Source organism: Neolamprologus multifasciatus, chromosome 7 (genome assembly GCF_963576455.1).
Source record: "Neolamprologus multifasciatus chromosome 7, fNeoMul1.2, whole genome shotgun sequence".
NCBI classification, from domain to species: domain Eukaryota; kingdom Metazoa; phylum Chordata; class Actinopteri; order Cichliformes; family Cichlidae; genus Neolamprologus; species Neolamprologus multifasciatus.
The window spans coordinates 62,541,131-62,564,665 of NC_140445.1; the positions used below are offsets into that span (position 1 = coordinate 62,541,131).

Here is a 23,535-nt window from a genome sequence, read left to right on the forward strand (position 1 = left end):
CACTGGACAATTTTTCAACAGTTCAAGTACCAGGAAATGAAATGATACAATTGTCTAGATGAAAAATGGACTTTACTGCATGCACGTTTTAGTTGCTGGCATCAGTGAAGAAACAAAACTTCAGCAGGGACCTTTTAGTCAGAGCATTTTGCTCTTTTTATATGTGTGCATGTCTGTGCATTAACATTCATACGGCACACATTGAAGCAGTTGCGGTGAGAAATTAACAGTGGAGAGACAGTGTGTAAGATTAGAGGGAGACTGTGATGGAAGAGACTTAAGTGCTGACAGGCCAACACCAGCAGCCATATATTTGCTATGTGTAACTGACAGCTTTGATCTGCCCATACGGCCTGTACATATCTTTAACTTGTGAGTCAGAAATCAAATGTCACACTGACAGAGATGGAGGGAGGGGAGAAGACTCGTGCTCTGATGTGGGATGACACAGGGTAGTACGTGCAAAACATCCACCCACAACCAGTATCATCCTTCCCCACCTATCAGTATGGAAAATATCAGTAGCAGCAGTTTAGATTTCCAGATTTCATTCAACTGGCTTATAATGTGTATCTCCACAGGATTCCCTTCTTTTGCCTGTAGGACAATCGACATGCCTGCATCTACAAACCTAATTGCTTGTTAGCTTTGTTAGCTTGAATCTAAAAAAGGATGTGGAGGAGGAGGGAGATGTTTTTGAGGGAAGAGTTCGACTTGGAATGAAGGCAAAGGGAGATAACGGAGAGGGAGCTGGTGTTCGGGGTCGTCCAATTTCCGCTGCAGGGTTGGGGTCACTCTGTGGAAGCTGCTGACACGGCCTCCCAGGAGCAGGGCTGAAAAGCTCAAAGCTGGACAAAATACAAGAAACACAAGGCACACAACAAAGTATTTGACCCTTGAGGCGGTGTTTAGTGTAAACACGGATAAGTCTGATCATCTGAGTGTTTGCAGAGAACCACACTGGGGAACGTGCTCTGTCCACGCTCTTCGCACACACACAACATTGCACTTCGTTATAACACAGTCATGCCCGTGGTCTTGCATACCGTGTCACAACACTAATCTTCATCTTCTCTAGTGTTTGTTAACGGTTGACCTGTTAAACACGACCTTTCTTAAAGCCTTTCTGATCCCAGGTGGTCTCTGAGCTGGGTGATGAATGACAACACTGAGCCAACAGCTTGTTAGCACAGGGAGCTAGGTTACAAGTTTGCCGTGCAGAAGACTGGCTGTGATTACGGGGTCTTATGAAGCGCAGGAGGTTGAGGAGCAGCTCGCTTTGCCACAGTTTAATCCAGGAAGCCATGCCGAGGAAAGAAAGGCTCCAACTTCATCTGTCGACACCAGATTTAACATTTTAAAACTTCCAATATGGGAGGCTACAACGTAACTTTTTCCCCTGCCTATAAAAAGTTCTTTTTAATTGCATAGTTTGATTACATGCAATTTTTAAAAACTTCCAAAAATATTTTGCCACAGATGTGAAACTCTTAAAATACTATTCCCTAATATGTGACAAAGGTCTAGACAAGAAAATATTGAACAAAAGGTTTAAAGTTCAAAATAAGCAAAGCAGAAAAACAGGAGATGTGAGTCTGTTCTTTCTTCTTCTTGCTTCCGGTCTCATCCGTCATCCACACTTTCTGATTTTCTGGTTGCTGTCGAACCCCTACTCCCATCAGTAACTGCCTCGCACTAGGAGTCGAGGTGGACCGAGTCATATATCAGGGGGAGTGTGCGGAGCAGAGCAGGCTAGGAGAGATTAGAGGTGAGAGGGGTGTGCTGCTGATTTATTACCATCCGTTAGCTGGTTAAAAGAGGCTAACTGAGCCAGTCAGCTCAGGGAGGTGAGATGGAAGAGATTAGCCTACATAAAGAGTGATGGAGGGAGATCTGTGACTCCCGAACTCCTCTTTCTTGTATACTCTTTATTCTCCCTCATTCCTTCTGTGCTACTCTTTATCTTCGTCAGCCACACTTCCTCCCCACGAGTACGCCATATCTTTGGAAAGCACCAATACCAGTAGCTGCCTGTTTGAGACGTGATTAATGACGTTCTCTGCATTTTTAAATCATTATGCAACTAACAGTGCTGCTTTTCTTGCATGCAGGCTCGGTCACATATAAATCAATAGTATATCTATCACAAAACTTCTTGCGTTTAAAATGCTGGTAAAATAAGTTTGACGCAGCAGTGGGGGAGGTGGAAAATTTACACCACATGTTACAAAACCAGACATTTATTAATAAATTAACTAATTAGCACAAGGAAGCAGTGGGGGGCAAAGCAAATCAGAGTGCTATTGAGTTCATTATTGAAATTGAATAGTAATGAAATGACCTATTTTTTAGGCTATTTTTTTCTGTCTTTCAGTTACACATATTGAGAAGTACTGACAAAAACAACCCGTTGTGATAGCACTGTGTAATGAATTATTTTGTACCCAGCTGTAATAGAAATATGAGGTAATAAAGGATTTGAAGATAATAGTTCTTAAACATGTCACTGATTTTGGACGTTGCATTTTAGGGCCTCGGTATTAGCAATTTGGCTATCTTTGTTATTTCTTTGAAGCCACAAGTTACCATATTTGGCAAGTTGCAATCATAAGCTGCAGAAACGCGAGGGTTAAAACTCTGCTTTAGCAGCTTGTAACCACATCACTGGCTTCCATCCACCGTTTGCTCTTCCTGTCGTACGGAGCGCAACTAACGAGCACCCCAGCGATGCTAGATTGAGTCACAGTTAGTGTTAACACTTGTGTGCTGTTGAAGTAGCTGCCTTTTTTCCAGGTGTAGAATCATTATTCAAGGCTGACCTGCTGCTGCTCGCTCTTAGACATGTCTGGGCTTGTGTCATTGTTGTGCTCACTAGGGAATGTAAACACATGGCATCGCTATATCATTGGTAGCACGAGGTGAAACCTTTGTTTTATTTTTATTTTTTCATCATTTAAAGGCACAGGCGTAATGGACACAAATTGTTTGTTTCCACGGCGCAGACTGTAAGGGTTTATTTGCTTCAGGGAGCGAGAAAAATGCTACAAATTAAAGTATTTTGATCTCTGAGGTCTAAACTAACACAAAATGATTGCTCCTGTTCATCAGCAGTGCGTTCAATGCACACCGAGAGCTTCCCGACTACTTAAAATACTGGGATTTGACAGAAGCAACAGATAGAAATAGAAAAGCGCTATCTATGGCTCTGGAAGAGGCTATATGCGTCGCAGCGCTTGTGTGCTGGACATCCGCTCTGTAAGCTGTTCCTCGTCTTAACCTCGGTGTCAGTGTGTCAGGTTGAACATTTGTTTTTTGTGGGGGGAATAAAAGAGTAAGACGCATTCCCCACATCCGTTTCTTCTTGTAGATGAAGAGTAGGTCGGGGGTTTGGTGCGCTCTGGTGAGTTCATGTGTCGCTCAGGGCCACGTACTGTATGCACAGATGGGACGTTTCTCACAACCGCTGGGGATTTCACCTCACCGAGTAACCTTGATGACGTGGAAGCCACTGCACTGACTAAACGAGACCGTGCTCGAGAAGGAAATGTTAGTGCTGACTGAATGAAATTAAATCTGCAGTCTTGATTTTGATAAGGTTCTGGGCCTTTATGTTGCAATTTCCCCTGTGTTGTTTTCTTTCTTTTTTTGGTCCCTTTGCTCCTTTTTCATGTTGCATTTGGCCTCATTGCAGTTATCCACACTGCCTGCATGTGTGCTTGTTTGATCAGGGTGTGCGTCCTCACGTACACCTCAGTCTTTGCCTGTGTTTGCACGTGACCTGTGCGTGTGTGTGTGTTCCTCCATTATCTCCTCCACTGCCCCGCTCTCTCTTCCTCCTCATTGTTCTGCCTCTCTGCCTGTGCTGGGAGTCGGGAACAGGAGCTTGCAGGAAATCTCGTCACTTGTTGTGCAAAAGGGAAAGCAAACAGCGAGATGCACAAACACAGGAAGAGCCGCTTCCCTCACGTGGGCCCCGGCTGGGCATCTGTCACTCCTTTGCGTTCATCATAACGCAGAAACGTGAGCGGCGTCTCTAACCACACGTGCCTTTTTCCCCGTCTTTCTGTCTCCTCGTCTTAGTCAACTCGTCACTGTCAGTTCTGTCTGTGCAGCTGCATTTCATGCCTGAGTGCTAATAAACAAAGACCAGAAAATAATACATAAAATTCATGAACGTGATGATTATCACAAGTGGAATTTATGTCTTTAAACAACTTTGCGCTAGCTGCCCGAAAAACTTTAATAACAGATATAAATTCTTCATTGTGGCTCTTCTGTGTTGCTCGGAGCAGATGACCTTGCTTTATTACTTTGTGTAGCCTTACATTACGGCGAACCCTTCACTGGTGCAGGTTTATTGGAGTTATCTATCAGAATATAATTTCTGAATGGTAAATGGCCTGTATTTGTATAGCGCTTTACACGTCCACCCATTCACACACTGGTGATGGCAGCTACATTGTAGCCACAGCCGCCCTGGGGCGCACTGACAGAGGCGAGGCTGCCGGACACTGGCGCCACCGGGCCCTCTGACCACCACCAGAAGGCAACAGATGAAGTGTCTTGCCCAAGGACACAACGACCGAGACTGTCTGAGCTGGGGCTCGAACCGGCAACCTTCCGATTACAAGACAAACTGCCAACTCTTGAGCCACGATCGCCTAACAGCTAAAAGGTGAGCAGTTTGCGCCGAGGCGTTTGGTCACTGGTCTCCACAGACTGCACAGTAGCTGCAACCTGGACAATGCAAGTCTTCATACAAACACACTGCTGAACGTGCCAGCTGTTGCATAACCACTGGCAGGTGTGGGCTGCGTACTTCAGCACTGTCAGTGTTTCAGTGGGTTTCCAGTGTCGGGCTCAGTTTCCTGGGCAAGGAGTTTTTCGGCATTAGCATAGAGCTGTTTGGGGCTAAACTAGAGATGCTCCATTTGCTTAGCAAACACTTTCTGTGGCATTTTCACACAACCCCGTGGTTGAATAAATTATTTCTGGAATTTGAGTCTAAGTTACACACGGCCTCATTCGTATTAGACAGCTCAGTGTTTGGTCACAAAGGGTCACTGTCCAATAGTTAACACTGTACAAACCAGCGCGATGTACACAAAATGTTTGCATGAAGCTTAGTGATGCAGATGCTGTTCATTATGTTTTAAGTAGAGAATGAAAATAATGGAGTTCAGTATTGCAGTGAAATTAATAAGGGGACAAGAGGCCATAACAGCAACGATTAGGGCATTCATATAGAGCCTGCTGTCAATAAAAATAAATAAATAAATAAAACTAATCAATGTTGCAATAAAGTATAAAAATAACTAAAAAAATTATATGTGTACTGTAGTATAGATTTTCCAAGTTTTTAATCCATTTTAAATCTTTAGTGCAGAAAAACTTTTAAAGGATGTTTTTGCCACTGTAATCTTAAAAATTTTTTTTTTTTTAAATTAAAACAAAAACACTCACTTACATATTGTGAGCCTCTGATGGAGTCGTGCATTCATCTGGTCCCAGACTTAACAGCCACACCAGTATGTATGGTCTGGAAAGATATGGCGTGCGAGTTGACTGCACAGATGACTGCCTCTTTTTGTGATGTAAAATGTGAGATAAGTAAAAATAGCCTTGAATGTTATTTAAACGTGAGTGAAAGAAGCCTCTAACAAGGACGTTTATGTTTTGTCTTCAAGTTAAGATGCTCTATATCTGTTATCGTCTAGACCATCCTTAGCTGGTCCGACCAGTTGGCCGGGCTCCAGCTGTGGCTCTCTTTTCTAAGAGAAAAGACTAAGAACTTATAGTGATGTCCATATAATGTGGGTTTAAGCTGTTTTTATGCCACAAGAGGGCAGCACATCTACAGGTTACATGACTTTTCACCAGAAAGGAACACGTCTGTGGATAAAAAATGATTACCTGCTAGGAGTTGGGTAACTTCGTTTGCTTAATCGTTGATTTTTAGCAGGTCATATAAGGTCACTATTTTCCAAGAGATGGTGGAATAAGCTCAGTCTCATGTGTGTGTCTCAAGCGATGAAGATACTCTGGTTGCAGGATAAATGTAGATAAAGTACGAGTTGAGATAACGGAAGGAGAGGAGAGATCCAGTGGGCATGAAATCAGATCTTGTTGTTGCATAATCATGGCTTGCAGGCCTTCCCAGTGTGCACCAGGCTCCATGCAGTCCACTATCACATGACTGTACCAAGCAGCTGCAGTTTTAAACCAGTGATACCAGTACACCACCAGCCTGAGGCTGATTGGGATCACTAGTTCTGTTCTTATTTGTGTTGAGGCATGCTCTGTTTTCCCCCTAAAACACACACACAAAGTGGGCGGTTCAAGTCCTCATTGTGTCCTCTCATGTATAGTTTATTCCCATCAGTGTGTAACCATTTTTTTAGCCTGCAAACATCTTCTGCAGAGTTCTTGCTTCTCATTGGCTCCTGTCATTCATGTCATAACGTCCTGCCTTTCACATATCAGCAATAGCATGACACTGAGAGCCCGGATCTTCTTGACATAGCCTTCCTCCATCATCTGTCTTCTCTTTTTCCCTTTATCTCTAATTCAAAGCCTTTATTCGCATGCCAGCAATACCAGACAGCATACCAGTCGTCAGGACGTCAGCGGCGGCCCGCACCTCTTCCTGCAGCTTTCCTCCCCTTCCTGCTGTCTTTCTCTCATGACTGTTTCTCAGCTCATGCGTGCCATTAGGAATAATGAGAAAGCATTTACTTTCGCTTGAGCAGTACATTATTTCTTTTTAACAGCAGGTGGCACCAAAGTCCCACCATTCTGAGAAAATAAAATCACCACTGTCTTTTAATTTACTGTCACATCTGCCCCTCATGAATCTATCTTCACAGGCTTTGTGGTGCTACCCATCCCGGTGGCAGAAGCCCAAAAAGGTGGACAAGCAGTTCTCTTGCTTCTGTTTCAGGCTGCGATGTGAAAGACAGACACACACAGAAAGACCTGGCGTCACCCAGCCTGGCGGTGTATATATAGGCTCTTTCATACCACACCGCTTGGCTCGGGCCCAGCTCGCATATACCTCCGCTGTGCTGTTTTTGTGTGCGTAAACATTTTTGGAGTGTGCCCACTTGTGTTGGAAAGAAAAACGGCATGTGTTCGGTTCTTGGCAGCAAAACCCTATGTACATTAAATTGCATAATACAAACATGGTAGTGGTTTCGTAAGACTTTTTTGGCGCCGAAGCAGGGAGTCGTGTGGTTTCTGTCAGTATCACCTCTGTCAGTGCTGGGAAACTTGGAGACTCTAAAGCTGGCCTCTCTTCTTATACATGCACTCAGGCTCCTGGAGCCTTGATATTCTGTGTGTGTTTGTGCATTGCGGTCCACCAGAGTATTCCTGGAAAGCTTCAGAGCAGGAGCGAGGGTTGAAGGGGGCAGGGCTATTCCACAGCCACACACCAGCCAATGATGACCGCTTTCTGGAAGCTTCCCTGTCATTAAAAAACGAGGCAGAGAAATGAACAGAGAAGGTTTATGGGTAGTTTATTTTAACCTCTGGGCCCTCAGAAGCTTCATCTGTTAGACAGGGAAAAAAAGAGGGAGAGAGTAAAGGCATTGCTGTTTGGCTGGCACCTTTTATCCTCATTAGTATGCAAGGAGATGCACTTACAGTTCACCACATTGTTGCACAACAAGAATAAGAGTGTAGGGAGGGATGGGCTGGAGGGAGAGAAGTGATGCCAGGTGGAGGAAGTGGAGGAATCAGCATAAGAATCGCAGAAGAAGAAAGCTCAAATTAACTTAATGAAGGGGCTGCAAACAGAGCAATAAATCAGGGATAGCAGGAAGCAGGAAGACTGAATAGGAGGAGCATCAATAAAACCCATGCTAATTGTGCCTCCGTGGTCTGCAGCGTTCACTGCCCCACACCTTTTAAAAGTCACGTTTTCTTGCTGTTGATATTCTCCCTCATACTCCTGCCTCCTGTTGTCTTCCTCCTCCTCTTCTCTACCTCCAGCTGCTGTTGTGCAACTCCGCAGTGACTGATGGAGCAGCTACAGCAGTGCCATTGATCAGCACTTTTGGTGCCAAGCTGCTCTTATTGTAATAAACGACTTGGAGCTATGAAACCAGTCCCGAGTATTTTGCGGCAGCAGAGGAAACACACACACACACACACACACACACAAATGCCACACTGCACTTTTGCACTTATATATGATGTAATGCGGAATAGGTTGGATTACTTTTAAACTTAACTGCATGCCTGGATTCATTATTTTGTGCTTCTAATCCCTCAGGACACATGCGCGCAAAACGTAATGAGATCTTTTATTTTGCTATTAGAGAAACTATTAACCAAGTAACTCAGGATTCTTTAAACCATATCCTCCTAGATTAGCTGGGCTTTCCCTGTAATTAAGCTGCTGTTGGAGAATTTAGAGCAAATGTAACATTTCTAAAACCCTGATTTGCCGTTACTGCAACACACAACGCTGTCCTGGATGTTGAGCCTTCATTGCACGTCATCTTTCCCTTCTCAAAGCTTACTCAGCCGTATAAGAAAACCACATCTCCTCTTCACTTTGTGGTCTGGCTGTCTACCAAATTTTAGCTCCGTTCTTGCCCTCTTTTCACCTCTCCTCTCTTAATAAATCCATTAAAAAGCCAAGCTTGACAAAACAACAGCTTTGCTTTCTTTGGTTGTAATCGGTGTACACAGATTATCAGGTGGTGTGAAGATTATCTGCCAGGTGAAAGAGCTTTTTTTTTCAGGATGGAAACAGACACATGGGCCTAGCTTGAGGGGATCCAGTCTCCCCTTTATGTCCGCTTAAATTATCTTCCAACTCATTTCATTATCATTTCTGAGGAAGGTGCTGGGAAAAAATGTGGCTATTACTCACTAGCAAGTCAGGATTGATCATTGTGCTCATCTGTATCTAATGCTGGGTCAAGAGTTCCTTGATATAGTAGATGGGGATTAATCGGCATACCCACCCACCCCCTTTTTATCATTACAAGCCAACCAACCAACAATGTAATCAGCTGTGATTAGCGTAGTTTTTCTTTATTAAACCACATCCTGTTAAAATCTCAATCCAGTGTTTATATGCCAGAATAAAGAGCCGAATAGTGCTCCTGGAGTTTAATGTAAAGTGACTATATGCGCGTTAGAAAGCCACAGATACACCTGGAAGGACTACTTTGGATTTAAATGGCATTAATGGATCCTCAGCCCTATTCTTAGCGTCAAATCTGTCTCACCCTTCAGGCGCTGACAAGATCCGTGTTTGGGTGGTGGCGTCTGGTTTGCGTTCAGCCTATATGGAGGAATATAAATGCGTATTTTTAGCTCCGCTGATAGGAAACGCGGTTGAAACATGAGATCCTCCGCTGGACCCTGTGTGGAGAGAAGGAAACTGACTCGCTTCGATCATCATTCTCCTTAAAGGGACCTTTTTTGTTGTTTTTTTTTTTTTTATGTTTTATTGTGTTTAGGGGTCACTTTTATATCGGTTTTATGCCGCCGAGTGGAGCTTGAGGAAGGGATGTAGATGTGGGAATATTGAAAGGATTCAAGTTACATTGTTTTCCTCTCTTTTGGAGTAACGCGCGGTGGTTTGCGTCAGCGAGGCTGTGGACACAAAGCCGACCAGTCTCAACCAGACTTCGTGTTAACATCACTAGATTTTTTCCAACTTACACCGACCACATGTCACCGGTACGAAGTCTGGCTTTGTTCTAATCGCAACTCCTGCAGCATGAAGACTCGTTAACCCTGCCCCATGCACGGAAACTAAATCGAGTCGGGAACCAAAGGAGTAGGAGGAGGAAGAAAAGAAGGAGGCGACGGGGTGGAGGACTGGGGAGAGGAACGATAGAAAGAAACAGTTGTGGAGGAGTGAGAGAGAGGGAGAGGTCTGCAACAAAAAACCGAGAAAAAGGCGTTTGTTTGTTCTGCAGCGGGTCCGGAGGGAGACGCGACGCGGTTCGTTTGTTTCGAGGTGCGACAATAAGAAAGAAACACCATCAATTCTGGATTTCTTTATCCGCTTCCTGTCATCCAGGATGAGATTCAAAAGGAACGGGTCCTATACGTTAAATAGGTAAGAGTGCGGAGCAGTGCTGCGGGGGGAGACGTGTTGTCATATCCTGAGCTCCTAAATCAGTTCACGTTGTCTCGTAGTGCTCTGAGGTCTCTTTACGGCATCTCTGTGATATTCTAGAGTAACGCTTCATGTTGCTAACGGAGAGTTTGGCTACTTTTCTACTGCAACATTGGCGATATTGCTGTGGTATTAGCTGCGGTTTGAGTCTTTGAAGGCTAGGTCTCTGCTGGCGTGGACATTAGAGGAAACTTTGTATTTATTTCTAATGCACTTACAATTTGAGTGAGTTTGTCATTTTAATGACAGCATCAGAGTTGATTACCTTAAAAGCATTGGTTGATCAGACGGCTGTTCAATCCTTTAGTGTGTCAGCTCGTTTAGCCGTTGGTGGTACCCACGTGTAATTCAAGTTTCTGTAGCTGGATGGGGAGAAAAACCTGTTGGTCTTGCTTTTTTAGGGGTTGGGCTCTTTCTTTTGTTTCCCCTCTTTTCACTTAAGGAAATGATGTTTTGTCCCTCTCTCCCTTCTTTATCCTCCCCTTCCCAGGAATACCCTTTCTTGAGGTTACATCACCTAGCAACTTTGTATGTAGCGGCATGAATGATGTACCTCTGCCTCCCCAACCGGCCTTGCCTTTGCATGGTTGCAACAGCTCGCCTTCATTCATATACCAGTGTTTCAAAACCAATCGCGAGTCAGGTCTTTCCACTGCTCATCGGTTCACTTTTTGTCTCGTTATCAGTCCAAGTCACACGTTTGTACAAAAAGGTTTTTCTACTTTCCTCCAAATGAGTCATGCACAGACAACCGTTACTCCGGATGTCTTGATTTTATGGTTGGTTTGACTTATTTGGCAAAAACACACGCAGATGGAGACCCGCAAGAAGCTGGTCATATGTTGAAAGTGACAGTTGATTTAATAGCAGTTTCATTTCTTCCCCTTTCCCCATGGCACTCCTTTTCCCCTTTGGCTTGTTATAAGATGCAGGGCTTTCCGCTGTGCTTTACACACACACACACACACACACCACATCCTGACTCTCAGGTGCTTGGAAACAAAGGGAGCTAACGAGTGCCAACACTCATTTCATCACGCGGTTGAAAATGCGAGAGATATTATCACTGCATACGCGCTCCACCTCTTTCTTTTTTCACTTAGGAAGTGTGTGTGTGATGTAGTCATGCTCCACATATGCTTTCACATCTGTGTGGATGCAGGTGAGAGAGAGAGAGGAATAATTAAGCTATGACAGAGGAGGCCTTAAAGCTGACGCTCCTGTTAGCACTTCTCCAGGGAGCAGAAGGAAGAAGATGAGGAGGAGGAGAGCTGACGTCATCGCTGCTGCGGTGCTTCTTTGTTATCTTGCGTCTCAAAAACTTGTGCGCAGCAGGGTAAAAATAGGTTAGGCGAGAGAGTCTACAATCACTGCTGGCTTTTTTGTTTGTTTGTTTGTTTTTTTCCACATTCATCTCACAGTTCAGAGCTTCTTTGAGAACTCAACGGCAGAAAAAGAGCAAAGCCCCCCCCCGCTCAGGTTACATAACTGCCATCTTCTGAAGGTGACTGTCTCCTGGCTCTGCTATCTCAGTCTTTTTCTTGGCAGGCTGCAGTGATTTGTTTTCACTAAACAGCAGAGTGGATTCGGTCTCTTTGACATTGAAGCGTCAGTATTCACTGGTATACGCTGCCTTCGTTATGCTCGGTTAATCCTGTGTTTGTCTGGTGTGTCCGGCAGCGTCCGAAGCCTTCGATTTAAGCAGCAGACATTGATCTGTTCTCTGCAGTCCCTTAAAGTGCTTATGTGTGTTTTGAGCAGCGAGGAAGTGAATGATGGGGAGCAAACGAAGCTGAATGTTTTTATTTGCGTCCTTCTCCTTATTTGCCCGCATCATAACTAGAGTACTCTGCAGTGATTGGCTCACTTCCTGGAGGTTTGTCTCTGCGCTATCCCCTCCCTTACCGTACCTATGCATCATTTATATGAATGAACGGTCACAGGCACTTATATGGGCTCAAAACGCTGTATAACCTTGTGCTGCGTTCATTCCCGTGTTCAGTCCTTTCTCCATGTTAACGCAAGAGCTGACAATCACCTTGCTGCAGTTACGATGACGGTGCAAAACGGCGAGTGTGTCAGCTTCCTGAACTCCTCGACTTTCTGCAGAGGTTGGACAGGATTTGACTCAGACTTCGCAGACCAAACACACAATGTCTGCTAAATCGATGGGTGGAGATGGGATGTTTAGCCCTTGTTTAGGATGTATACAGATGTCAAGATTACTGCCTCCCAGGGATTTTCACCCCCCCCCCCCCCCCCCGCTCCCCTGCCCCCCAATGTCCCTCCTTTTCGCTCTACCCTGCAGTCCACCATGTACTGCCCAGCAGTCAGCAGTTTGTTTATGGGACTCTGTTTGCCAAGCTAATCTTCCCGCCTTTCAAGTGTGAGCCAGCAAGTGGGAGGGAGGGAGAGAGAGCGAGCGCAAGAGTGTGAAAGTGAAGCAGGCAGTTGCAGTAGCTGGAAAGGAGCGAGAAAGAGAAACCTGCTCAGAGAAGTGCGTCTAGTTTTGTGAATGGTTGTTTGTTTCGAGGTGTTTTTCCTCTGCCCGTCCGGCCGGCTTCGTGCGTGAGCCGCGTTGAAGTCGAAGGTCTTTGCAGCAGACGTATGATTACACTCGGTGCTACGTTGGAGCTGGGAGCAGTTTTCCTGGTGCACCTGTAGCAGAGTTTCAAACGGGGAGGTGAAACGGTGTGTAGGGTGCTGTGGTTTGGAGCATCGTCACCTTGGCTCTGCTCGATCGACTGCTGGATGGGGGTGCTGGTGTGCTGTGACTGCTTCTTCTATAGGTATATTTTACGTGTCGACTCTTGACCTTTCATTCCCCTTTTTGTTCTTGTTTCTTGCTGTCGAGAGTATAATTTCTTGCAGTCTTTAAGTTAAACTTCAACTTCTCCATCTGATCCCTCCTCCTGTTTCCTCTCCTGCCCACTCGCTCTGTTATTGTGCTGCGGTTTGGGGGAGACTTTTGAGGACACTGCTGCTGTAACAGGCAGATATTCTGCTGTAGTCAGACACACACTGTATCTTGAATTGTGGGAGGGCAAGAGGAGGGGGGGGAAGCACGGAGTTGCAGACAAGGGGATGTTGATGGCTCGTAGCCAGCCTCCTATAGCTGAACAGAGAAGCGGAGCGCTAGACTTTGGAGGTTATGGGTTTTGTTTGGAGGGTAGGTTAGGACTGGTTGGAAAAAAATGGAATGCAGCCAAAAGGTAGCTCGTCAGTCATGCTTGCCCAGCTTCTCCTCTCATCCTGTTGTGTGCCCCTTTGGCTGTGCAACACTGTTTGTTTTGTTTGGACACAGTGTTCCAGCATAAAGGGACAGGGGAACGTTTTTCCTCTTTTTCTGTTTCCCATGGTGTTTGCAGAACGCTGGACTTAACAGACTTTGCTCTTTAAAAGAAAAAAGTAAATGTTCCCAGTTTGTTCTTTTGGGTTTTTCTCCCCCCTCTCCCGCAGATAGACCTAGCACGGCTATGCAGAGCTTTAGTTTTAAAATCTGACTGGCTTACTGGCATGCACGTAGCTGGTTATTGTGCTTGAAAGAGAGGCTAAGATGATATAGGCTCTTGGGCAGTTGGAGCAGAAAGATTCTGGTTCTTCTCTCTTGTGGTTTTAGGGCTAGCCACTCGAAGCGTGCCCCAACTGCTGTATAAAGTCTAAATATAGCTTTCTAGTTTTAAAGGACCATTTTGATGGTGAGGGTAAAATTGTAGCTTTCACACATCCACCACAGCTGGATTCGATTAGGCCTCGGTGGGATTCGGAACTTTGTTTACACTTCGTTGCTACTTTTAGCACGAATAACAGCCTGTCGTTTCTGTGCGTGCGTAATGTAAATCTAAAGCTCTGCATGTGTTAAATGCTGTTGGTGAAATGCACACAGAAGCCTGTTAAAGGCGGGGCTTATGCCAGAACTATTTAACTATTCTCCCCCCATCATAATGAAAGCAGGGGTGGGACCTGATCCTGATGTCTCTTGGGCTCATTAAGCCAAAATGGGCTCTCGGGTCTATTTTTAGCTCTTCTCTTCCTTTGCGACTTCATCAGCCAATCAGATGTCTTGGCAGTGATGTTATATTTCTTGATTGATGTGTGTTTCGGGAGGCACACCCATCTGAACGGGTCCTCGTTGACCTCGACTCGAGGCAGCCCTGGGTCCCCTGGGCTCCGGTGTTTAAGCTTTCAACGGTAGCATTGTGTGAAGTAGAAAATGCCTGCCAGCACTCCAACAATCACTGTCAATTCCAATGTCGATCATGTCATTTAGAACAAAGTCGTCTGAAACGTCTGTCGTCGTATGACGCAAGTAAAATAAAACTCACTTGGCTTTAATTACTTGACCGTTGTATTATGTTTCTGTCCAGTCAGTAGCTTTGATTTTCATACATAGGCAAAATCGGGGGAGGAAACGTGTATAGGAAAGATAAAAATTGCTTTCAAGTCTAAAATATGCAAGTGGCATCATTCTAATGGCCAGCAGGGGGCAGAATTCAGGGGTATAGAATTCTATATGGACATAAATCATATTACCTCTGGAAATGTTATCCAAATAACTTAACCGATAAAGCAGGGACTGCAGCCACTTTGCTGTGAGAGTGCTGATACATTTAGCCAATATAATATAATACTTTAATTTGAATGATGAAATAGCTGAAAATTAACTGCAAACGTATTATTAGAAGCATATTGTTCGATCACATATATGTAGTGTACTATATCCTAATGTTTTTGTTTTAATTTAAATTTAACCCTTTTATTACCGATACATTAAAGACAGGAAGCGAACACGGTCACGTCTACGTGTTCGTGCCGCTGTTTTAATGTTGCGTGCTTCATTTCTTTCTTTCTGTTGGTAGATTGTCTCGTCTAACCAAGGGAGCAGAAAATAGTTCTAGAGCTCATTCTTGCTGAGCGCGACTGTCCTGATCAGTTTGGATTAAATAGCTGAATTAAAATGGTTTCAGTCTCGTTGGCGGTTATCTAAGGAACCCCTCGCTAAGATCTTTATGTATTGTAACGTGTAGAAACCATTCTCGTGCTCTCGCATACTCTTTGCACCCACAAACTCACAAGAATTGATTTTTCCAGGGTCTCTTCCAACGCAACACTCCTGAGGCAACTACTGCTGTTGGAGTTGAATCCAAGGTCAGGGTTTCATTCAGTTTTTAAATGTCAGAGACACAATTACACAATTACAGCATGAAACAAAGAGAAAAATTTCAATTTTGGCAGCATTTTGTGGTTCAGCGTTTCTCTACCCGTAAGACATGTTGCTGACACGTCGCTGGAAAGCGGGTGCAGTCAGACTGTAAGGCTCCATCACATGACAAAACTTGTGTATGTTTGCTTGCGGTGGGTCACTTGGTTAGTTTTATAATGTGCGGTGTAGAACAATAGCTGTGTGTCGTACTAGCAGAGCAGACCATACTAGATGCCATGTGTCTCTCATTAGGCTGTCTTTGGCAGACCGGGCTGCTGTCACAGAGCTGAGCTCAACAAGAACACCATTCTCCACCAACAAGCCCCGCGATCCTTCCCCTCAGCCCAGCGGGCTCCCTTATTCTGTGGCTCATGGTCACTCAGATTGATTGGAAATGCTCAAATTTTGAGGAAAGTTTGTTGAAACGACTAATGCCTAGGCATGCCATATAATCATTATCTATTCAATTCCTGGAAAAAGTGAATGGAATTATTTCCTGTGGCTTTTTGTTGTACAATAGGCAGCATTTATCATTCCAACTTGAGAAAAAGGCTTACACATCAAATCAAACTGTAAGATCAGCCTTTACATTTTAGATAAGGGCTGTAATATGTAGTCGTTTCTTCTTCTTTTTTTTAAATCTGTTGTCCTTGTAACCCGACTAGTGTTTGTCATAAACTACTCCACCCAAATAAATGAGCCATAGAGTTGAAAGTCAACCAGCAGGATTTAGCAAATCTTAATTCTCACATATATTAGACACTCCCTGACTGGCTGCAAAAAGGCAAATGCCTGCAGTCAGACCGTGCCCTCGTTAAACCTGGTGAATTTGTAAATCGATCTTTATCTGGCCTCAGAACACTGCTATATCCCACTGCCCACCAGGAGTTAGTTTCCCCCCCCAAAGAAACACATAAATGTGTTAATCTGAAAATACTTGGTTGTAGGGCTGGGCTATATCATATCGTTCACGGTAATACCGGTGTAATTTTGGGCAACGATAGGAAAATGACATATCGCGATAGAATATGGGTAAAACGCGCATCCGCAGTGCCTTTGTTTACATACAGACATGGCGGCGACGCAGAATGAGAAGAGCGAAAGTGGATCGTTGAATGAAACGGATGAACCAGAATTGGTTTGTTAAAATGCTGCAACTTCAGTGGTGTGGGACTGGTTTAGCTTTCGTCCGTCAGATACATAACAAGGCACTATTTTTGGTAGCGCATGCTAGCGGGCCGTCGTTATTACCGTGTTGTTTGGAAAATACGGCACAATTAAAATCAATCCTTTGATTTTTCTGAAAATCAACAGTGCCCCTTATAATCCCGTGTGCCTTATGTATGAATTCTGGTTGTGTTTACTGACCTCGAAACGATTTTATGTGGCACACGGCGCTCGAAAATCTGTCAAATGTTTTAGTGCGACTTTGCTAAGCTACAAAGCCGCACCGCTTGATGGATTGTCGGAGCATTACGGCTATCGTAGGCGGAGCCTCGCGGAGTGATACGTACTGTGCTTCAACATAATATTACAGTATTGTGTGTGTATAACCTCTTTTTAAGTTTTGTGGATATTATACATGGTTATGCTGAGGATATATCGGCCAATTTCCACTGGAAATGCCTTTTGGTTAAACTGTCAGCAAGGAATTTGCTTGTTTAAGTGAAAATACATTGATGGGGTTTTTTGCACTAATAAAGTTGTGGAGTTGTAAAGTATTTTGTCTAGTGTCAATTATATCGTCAGTTATATCATTATCGCAAATTTTCAAATGTATATCGTGATAAATATTTTTGGTCACATCGCCCTGCTCTACTTGGTTGGTTTTGTAATGTGTGATGAAAATGAAGGCGTGTTGAATAACTGTCAGATTGTTTATTGAACTCAGCTGAAGGAGAAGGAGGGAAAAAAGCTTCATCAAAAGCATGGCTTTACCAGTTTGATCTTCTCTCCAAACTGGTTCTTCAGTGATGAAACCATGACTCAGTGCCAGACAGTCCCTTTGTCTGTCTCACTGAAGTTGTTGCGATCTCCTGGGAATAATAATCAGTGCATTAGAAACACTAATGCACTGATTATATTAGTGTTTCTAATGCACTGATTAATATTTTCAAGTTGACTTAAGGAAAGTTAACTTGAAAATATTAAGCCTCCCCTTTGTAATCCAAAGTCAGGGGCTCTCAGGTCAAAGTTCAAAGGCAGGGAATACTGTACCACAGTGATTGTGGTACAGTATCATCCATGTCCAAGGTGCCCAGAAGAGAGGAAATAATCCAAACAGGTCAAAAATCCCCCCAAAAAATTCCAGTGACTCCTGTAGCATGTAAAACAGCTTCTAGTCCTGATGAGTCAAATAAAAAAATATGAATACTGTTAATGGGAACAAGTAAAAATCAATTTAAATGACAAACAGCCACTTCACAACTGGAAAAAGCATATTGTTTTTTCTTTGTGGAGTTTTTTTTTCTGTTTGTTTCTCACTAGTGTTTGAGGCTTTCCTCTGCACATGCCCAGTAGGAGGCGTCTTATCACCCAGCATCTTAATGTGGAAAGAGATATTTGAAGAAATGAGGCATAGGGGATAAATATTTTTATTTTTCTACATACAAAGTAAAGAATATAAAATACCAGAGAAGTATATCTAAACAAGGAAATCTGCTTTTTAATGAGTTCTTCTGGGCTTAATTTCCTGACAGTCTAACCTGACATCCTCCATATAAACATAACTACACATCGTATTGACGCAGAATCCATTTTTTGCGGTTGGCCCGTTCAGCACCGTTGATGAGAGAATAACTGTCATCGTCTCAATATAAGGGCGCATAAATGTCAGTAAATTCTTGGAAAGAAAATGCAAAATGTGCTAAGAAGTAGAAAAAAATTTAAGGGACAAACATATTTGTTCCTGGAACAAATAAACTGAACACAACAAGATTGGGGTGATGTCAGCCAGTTATCTAGGTTATGCCGTACATTCACCACAGAAGTCTAAATCGGCCGTTAGTCAGTTCACATGTTAAGCAAGCTCTGTCCATCTTGCCTTAACTGACTGTCCTCTACGTTCACCTGCCCTCTAGTCACTGCAGAGGGCAGAGCCTCACACAAGAGGCTGGTTGCATAACACAGTCTGTGTGTGTGTTTCAGAAGCAGCCCTGTTCTGCTGGCTCAGGAGGAGTACAAAGAGATGGCCTTGCACTAACCTCACCTCCGCATTTAGATTCTCTCCGTCAGCAGCACACATGCTTAAATTAAAAACCATTCGACCACTTCGCAGGTTTTTTGTTTCTGAAGTATCCTTTTCCAGTTTGTGGCAGTGAAACAACAACAAGGTAAAGACTGTACTCTCCATGTTACCTATCAGTGCAGTTTATACAAATAGTACCTGAGAGTGTTTGTGTGTGTGGCAGCAGGTGCCCTGTAGGCATCGAAAAACGTGTTACAGCTGCATGGTGGCCCAATTGGCAAGTGGATAATGGCTTCATTGTGTTGGCTCAGTTTCTCGGTTGGTCAGGTGGCAGGAAAGGGGCGAGACAAATTTCACTAGCAAAACAACGTGTCTGGAGGCTTCGTGCAGGCTGTAAAGGTGGCGGGTTGTTGCAGAAGCAGCCCACGTCTTGTGTGTTTAGCCTCTGGCAACGACAGACCCATTTGAGTGGAGAGGGGAAGTGCCTGGGCGTCTCATTTCCTGTTTGTCAAGCTTGTCCCATGCAGTTGTGAAAAGGGAGGGGTGGTCTGGTTCTGTCTAATTGAACACTGAATTTGGGGGTCAGTAGGTAAGACGTCCTTGTTTGTACTATTAAAAATAAGAAATAAAATGCAGTCACATGCATAGCTGCGTAATTGGCTCTATGCTGCAGTGCCTCTGCAGGCTGTGTCTCCTCATTTGTTTCTGCTATCTGACATGTCGCTGTTACCAAAAGAGAGAAGACGAGGAAAAATAAGCTTTATTAAGATTTTAATTTCACACCTTAAAATCAAAGCATCGCGCTCAGACATAGGAGTCGTCCACGGAGATTGATTATCGGACAATCAGAGGGTGGAAACCGTGGCTCCCGAGAAAGCAGCGGTGCTGCAGAGCGCTGACTCCAGTTTGTTCTGAGGCAGCATTCATTTAGAGGTTGTGTGCCAAACAAGCACTCACCTCAGATGCCCTTTTTGTAGCCATAAAGCTCTCCTGCTTGTGATGAGCACAATGCCACCAAGACGCACACAGTCACGCACACACACAGTCTTTTGTGAAGTCTTTTGTGTTGCGGACAGATGTGCTTACTTCACTGGCAACCAGCCCATCCCCCACGGTGAGAGATGATGTCACTGCATAAGCTCATCTTCCCAGGTGGTAGATGGATCCTCCGCTGTTTACAGCCAATCAGAGGCTTATTTACACCTGAATCCACTGGCACGGGGAGGAACAGACACGCTTTCTTACGTGGCTCTGTAGTCATCTGCTGATCTCATCTCACTGAAAAGGTGAAATTAGTCTGAAATGCGTCTCACCACAGCTCATCCTTTCACTTGTATTCTGTGGAGGAAAACCCAAATATTACTGCTCATCAGTGAAACGGCTCCATTAGCATCTATTGATTTGACCTCTGTCTTCTTTCCATCAATCTCTTTTCTTTCCTTGTTCTTATACTAGCAGCAGCTGCCTATGCCCACATCCTTCTTTTTCATTGACGTGCCACGAGGATGCTGAATGGAAAAAGGGGAGATCAATCTGTATCTACACTTGCTTTTAGCTTTCAGCGCGTCAGTGTTTGTGTAGCTCAGTAAGATTGTGTACATGTATTACTCGGCAAACACAGGACATGTCACAGAGGTTTTTTGCTATATCTGAAGTCGTCTCTGAAATAGGGCTGCCACAAACGATTATTTTGATAGTCGACTAGTCACCGATTATTTTTGCGATTAGTGGACTAATCAGATCATCATCCATTGGACATAAAACATACAGCTTATTGCACCAGCAGCATCTGCTCTTATATAACTATCATTAGCTTACAGCTTTAAGTGTTTAAGGTATGTGCTAACTAAAAATAAAGACAAGATGATAGTTTATTAAACTTCACCGAAACAATCTGCAAATTTCATTAAAATTTAATAAACTCCTTGCTATCTAAAATCTAACAGGACACAGCTGTCTTCTTGAAGTTTAGTCAGCTGTGTAAAAACTATAACTTCAATCTCAGCCAAACCGATTTACTCAAGAACAAATAAAATACTGAAAAAAGCCAAACAATAACATTTTGAAGTTATCTAAGTGACTTATATATATTTAACCTGAGTATCGAAAGACGGCGGTGGATTTGAAAACGATTAGCCAGGAGTCCGGTGTTTTCACGGGTTAGTTAGCCTTGCCTCCGGCTAGCTATCGAGCTAGTGGGTAACAGACGTCTCCGAAAACGTCGGAGCGCTTTTGAAAATATGTGGTGTCTTGATAAACTGAGCAGATATTTGAGGTTTACACAGATACATTCTCACCTGAAAATATGTTAAACGTTTATTTTGTGGCCCAGAAAGAATAATAAGAGTAATATTAAAACTAACTAGCTGCCGCCATTGTTGGAAACTGAGCTGGGCTGCTACTACTTCTTCTTCTTCGGGGTTTAACGGCAGCTGGCATCCTTGTACATGCAGTGCTGCCATCTTCTGTTTCAGTCCGTTATTACACTCTTAAATCCTACTACTTATTCCTGCGTCTTTTGTGATCTTACAAAGCTTCAAACGACGCGTCGACTATTAAATCAGTCGACGACGATTTTGATAGTCGACGTAATCGTGACTAGTCGACTAATCGTGGCAGCCCTACTCTGAAACGCCCTCAAATAGCAAAACATGAGTAGCTTTGTATTTCTGTAACATTTGCTGCCTTTCTTTCCCCTCCTAAATTCTCCTGTCCTCTCCTTTCCTCTTCTCCTATAGAAGCACAGACGGGCATACCAAGGCTGCCTCCTCGCTACCATCACACTAACATGTGCGCACTGTCTTTTTCCTCTTGATTAGCCACCAGGGATGAGCATTTACAGACATGGCTGCGTGATCTTCTGTCACTGCGAATCATCGTAACAAAGGTCTTTGGTTTGGACGCGGCTACATTCTAAACAAAGTGCAGCTCGGTCCGAGTCTTTCCGAGCTTCTGCAGTTTAGTGTCAGATCTGTTGTTGTTATGATGGGATGTCCGTAAAAGGCGTTGCTGGTGGTTAAAACCTCCCTGCCTTCTTTCCAAGTATCTTCCTTGGAGAGATCAGACTTCCTCTCTGGGCAGCAGAGCTGTTGCACAAACACAGTCACACGTTACAACGCTGTCTGTACACCTCTAAGCCGATTAGAGGTTAAAATGCGCACATCAAAGGTTTAAAATTGCTCATATTTTCCAGCCGCCTCGTTTTTGCTTTGTAAATTTGTTGGCCTCCTTGAGTCACATGCTTCTTTTCACCTTTTTGCGAGCTCCTGGGCGTGAGTGCTTCCTACAGCTTCATCACTCCAACAATTAATCGGGCTTACACAATGGACCAGAGTTTCCTCTGCTATCAGATGGTGGAGAGATCTCGTCTAGTCATCAAGGAGGTGGATGTCGTCTCGTTTTCTTCTTTCTTTTTTTTGTGCTTGTCCTCTCAGAGCTTTTTGGTTAGATTAATAAACTTCCTCTCTGCTTAAGAGTTTGTTTATCCTTTGTTTTGGATGTTGTACCCATATCCCTGAGTTATTAGGGATATGAATTATTACCCTCGGCCTCCTCATTTGACCCAGCAGCTGTTTTGATAATCAGAGCAGCAGATGTGAGTTGGCTGATTTAAAGCTAGCCAGGCTCTCGGGGGCTTGTTGTGACTACGACATGTCAACTATTGTACAACGCGCACTCTAGCTAATGGATGTGTAACACTCTGTGGAGACGAGTGTTGGAAGAGCATTTCTCAAAGTGCTCGTGTTACTTACTGAGCTGAATGTTGAAAACAAAGAAAAATGGACACCTCAGACACTCTGCAGTCGCACTACCTGCAAACCTGCCTTAAAGATGGGTTAAAATGGTTAATTTCAGACAGCGGATCACAAACTGAGAGGCAGCCCAAAAAAACAACTTACAAGAACTTTTTGAATTTATGTAACATTCATGAGTTCACTTGAAGCAGTATTTTACCCCTGAAAACCCCACTATTGTCTATAGAAACTTTACATTATAATAACAAATGTTTAAATGCATACATACATACATATAAATTAGAGATGGCACGATACCACTTTTTTATGTCCGATACCGATATCATAAATTTGGATATCTGCCGATACCGATATGAATCCGATATAGTGTGTTTTTTAATCAATGAAACGTTTTTTTAATATCTTGCTGCATTTTGTATAAGTTTATACTCAAGTTTAAATAAATAACAACACTAAAGCTATTCTGTTATACCTGTATGTAAAAAATACACTGCGCCCAAAATATTTCATAGTTCAGCAACACTGATCAATCTAATAAACTTAAACCTGCTCCATCCTCCCTATTCTGGTATTTTAAAGAGTACTTAGCAGAAATATTAAGCAACCTAACTAATAGGGTTGCAAACTCCCAGCAAAAAAAAAAATAGGGAACCACCCCCCACCTCATGATGCTTAATCGATGTAATCAAATTTAATTTGATGCAGGGGGAAAATGCACAAAAATAAATTATTTTTCAAGAATAATTAAATAGATTCAACATCTTTCTTCAACAGAACTGCAGACTGCACAGATGGTATCTTCCCAAAGGAAAAAGTACTATAGCTTACTAGGGTATATTAGACTTAACAGTTACTATATACAGTAATGGACTTCTATACATTTTACATCAGATTAAAACTTTGGGTGTAAGATTCAGATAATTATTAAAAGCTCGACATTTTAAATGAGAATAAGAAAGAAAAGTATGTCTTTGTGCCCCCTTTTCCCTGTTCATGCCCTATCGGCCCCCCTGGCTAAACTTTGCTAGATCCGCCCCTGCACAGTTACCAGCCGTCAGCTACGTAGAAAAAGATCCTGGTGTAGAAAGTATTAATAAATAAATTCTAACAACAGCTTATCAAGATTAATAGTGCTGCTGTTGTTCAGCCGCTGGTTTCCTCTTTCTGGTGAGAAGTGGGCCAAAAACAAAGACGAGAGACGGACTCGCGACAGAAAAGCCGATCAGCTGATCATTAAGCTGTTTCA

General features: G+C 43.5%; 1 protein-coding gene across 3 annotated transcripts in view; it reads left to right on the forward strand.

The window, feature by feature from the left end:
- The window catches only part of mob2a (MOB kinase activator 2a), a 62,382-nt gene that overhangs the window by 14,696 nt on the left and 24,151 nt on the right, over nt 1-23,535 (forward strand). The window contains exon 1 of one of the 3 annotated variants that reach the window (XM_085166595.1): nt 9,921-10,084. The exons of 1 other annotated variant lie outside the window; for it this stretch is intronic. In XM_085166595.1, coding sequence (XP_085022721.1) covers nt 10,047-10,084 — 38 coding nt within the window. In that variant the 5' untranslated portion in view covers nt 9,921-10,046. One more of the 3 variants, XM_085166596.1, reaches the window with a different exon arrangement.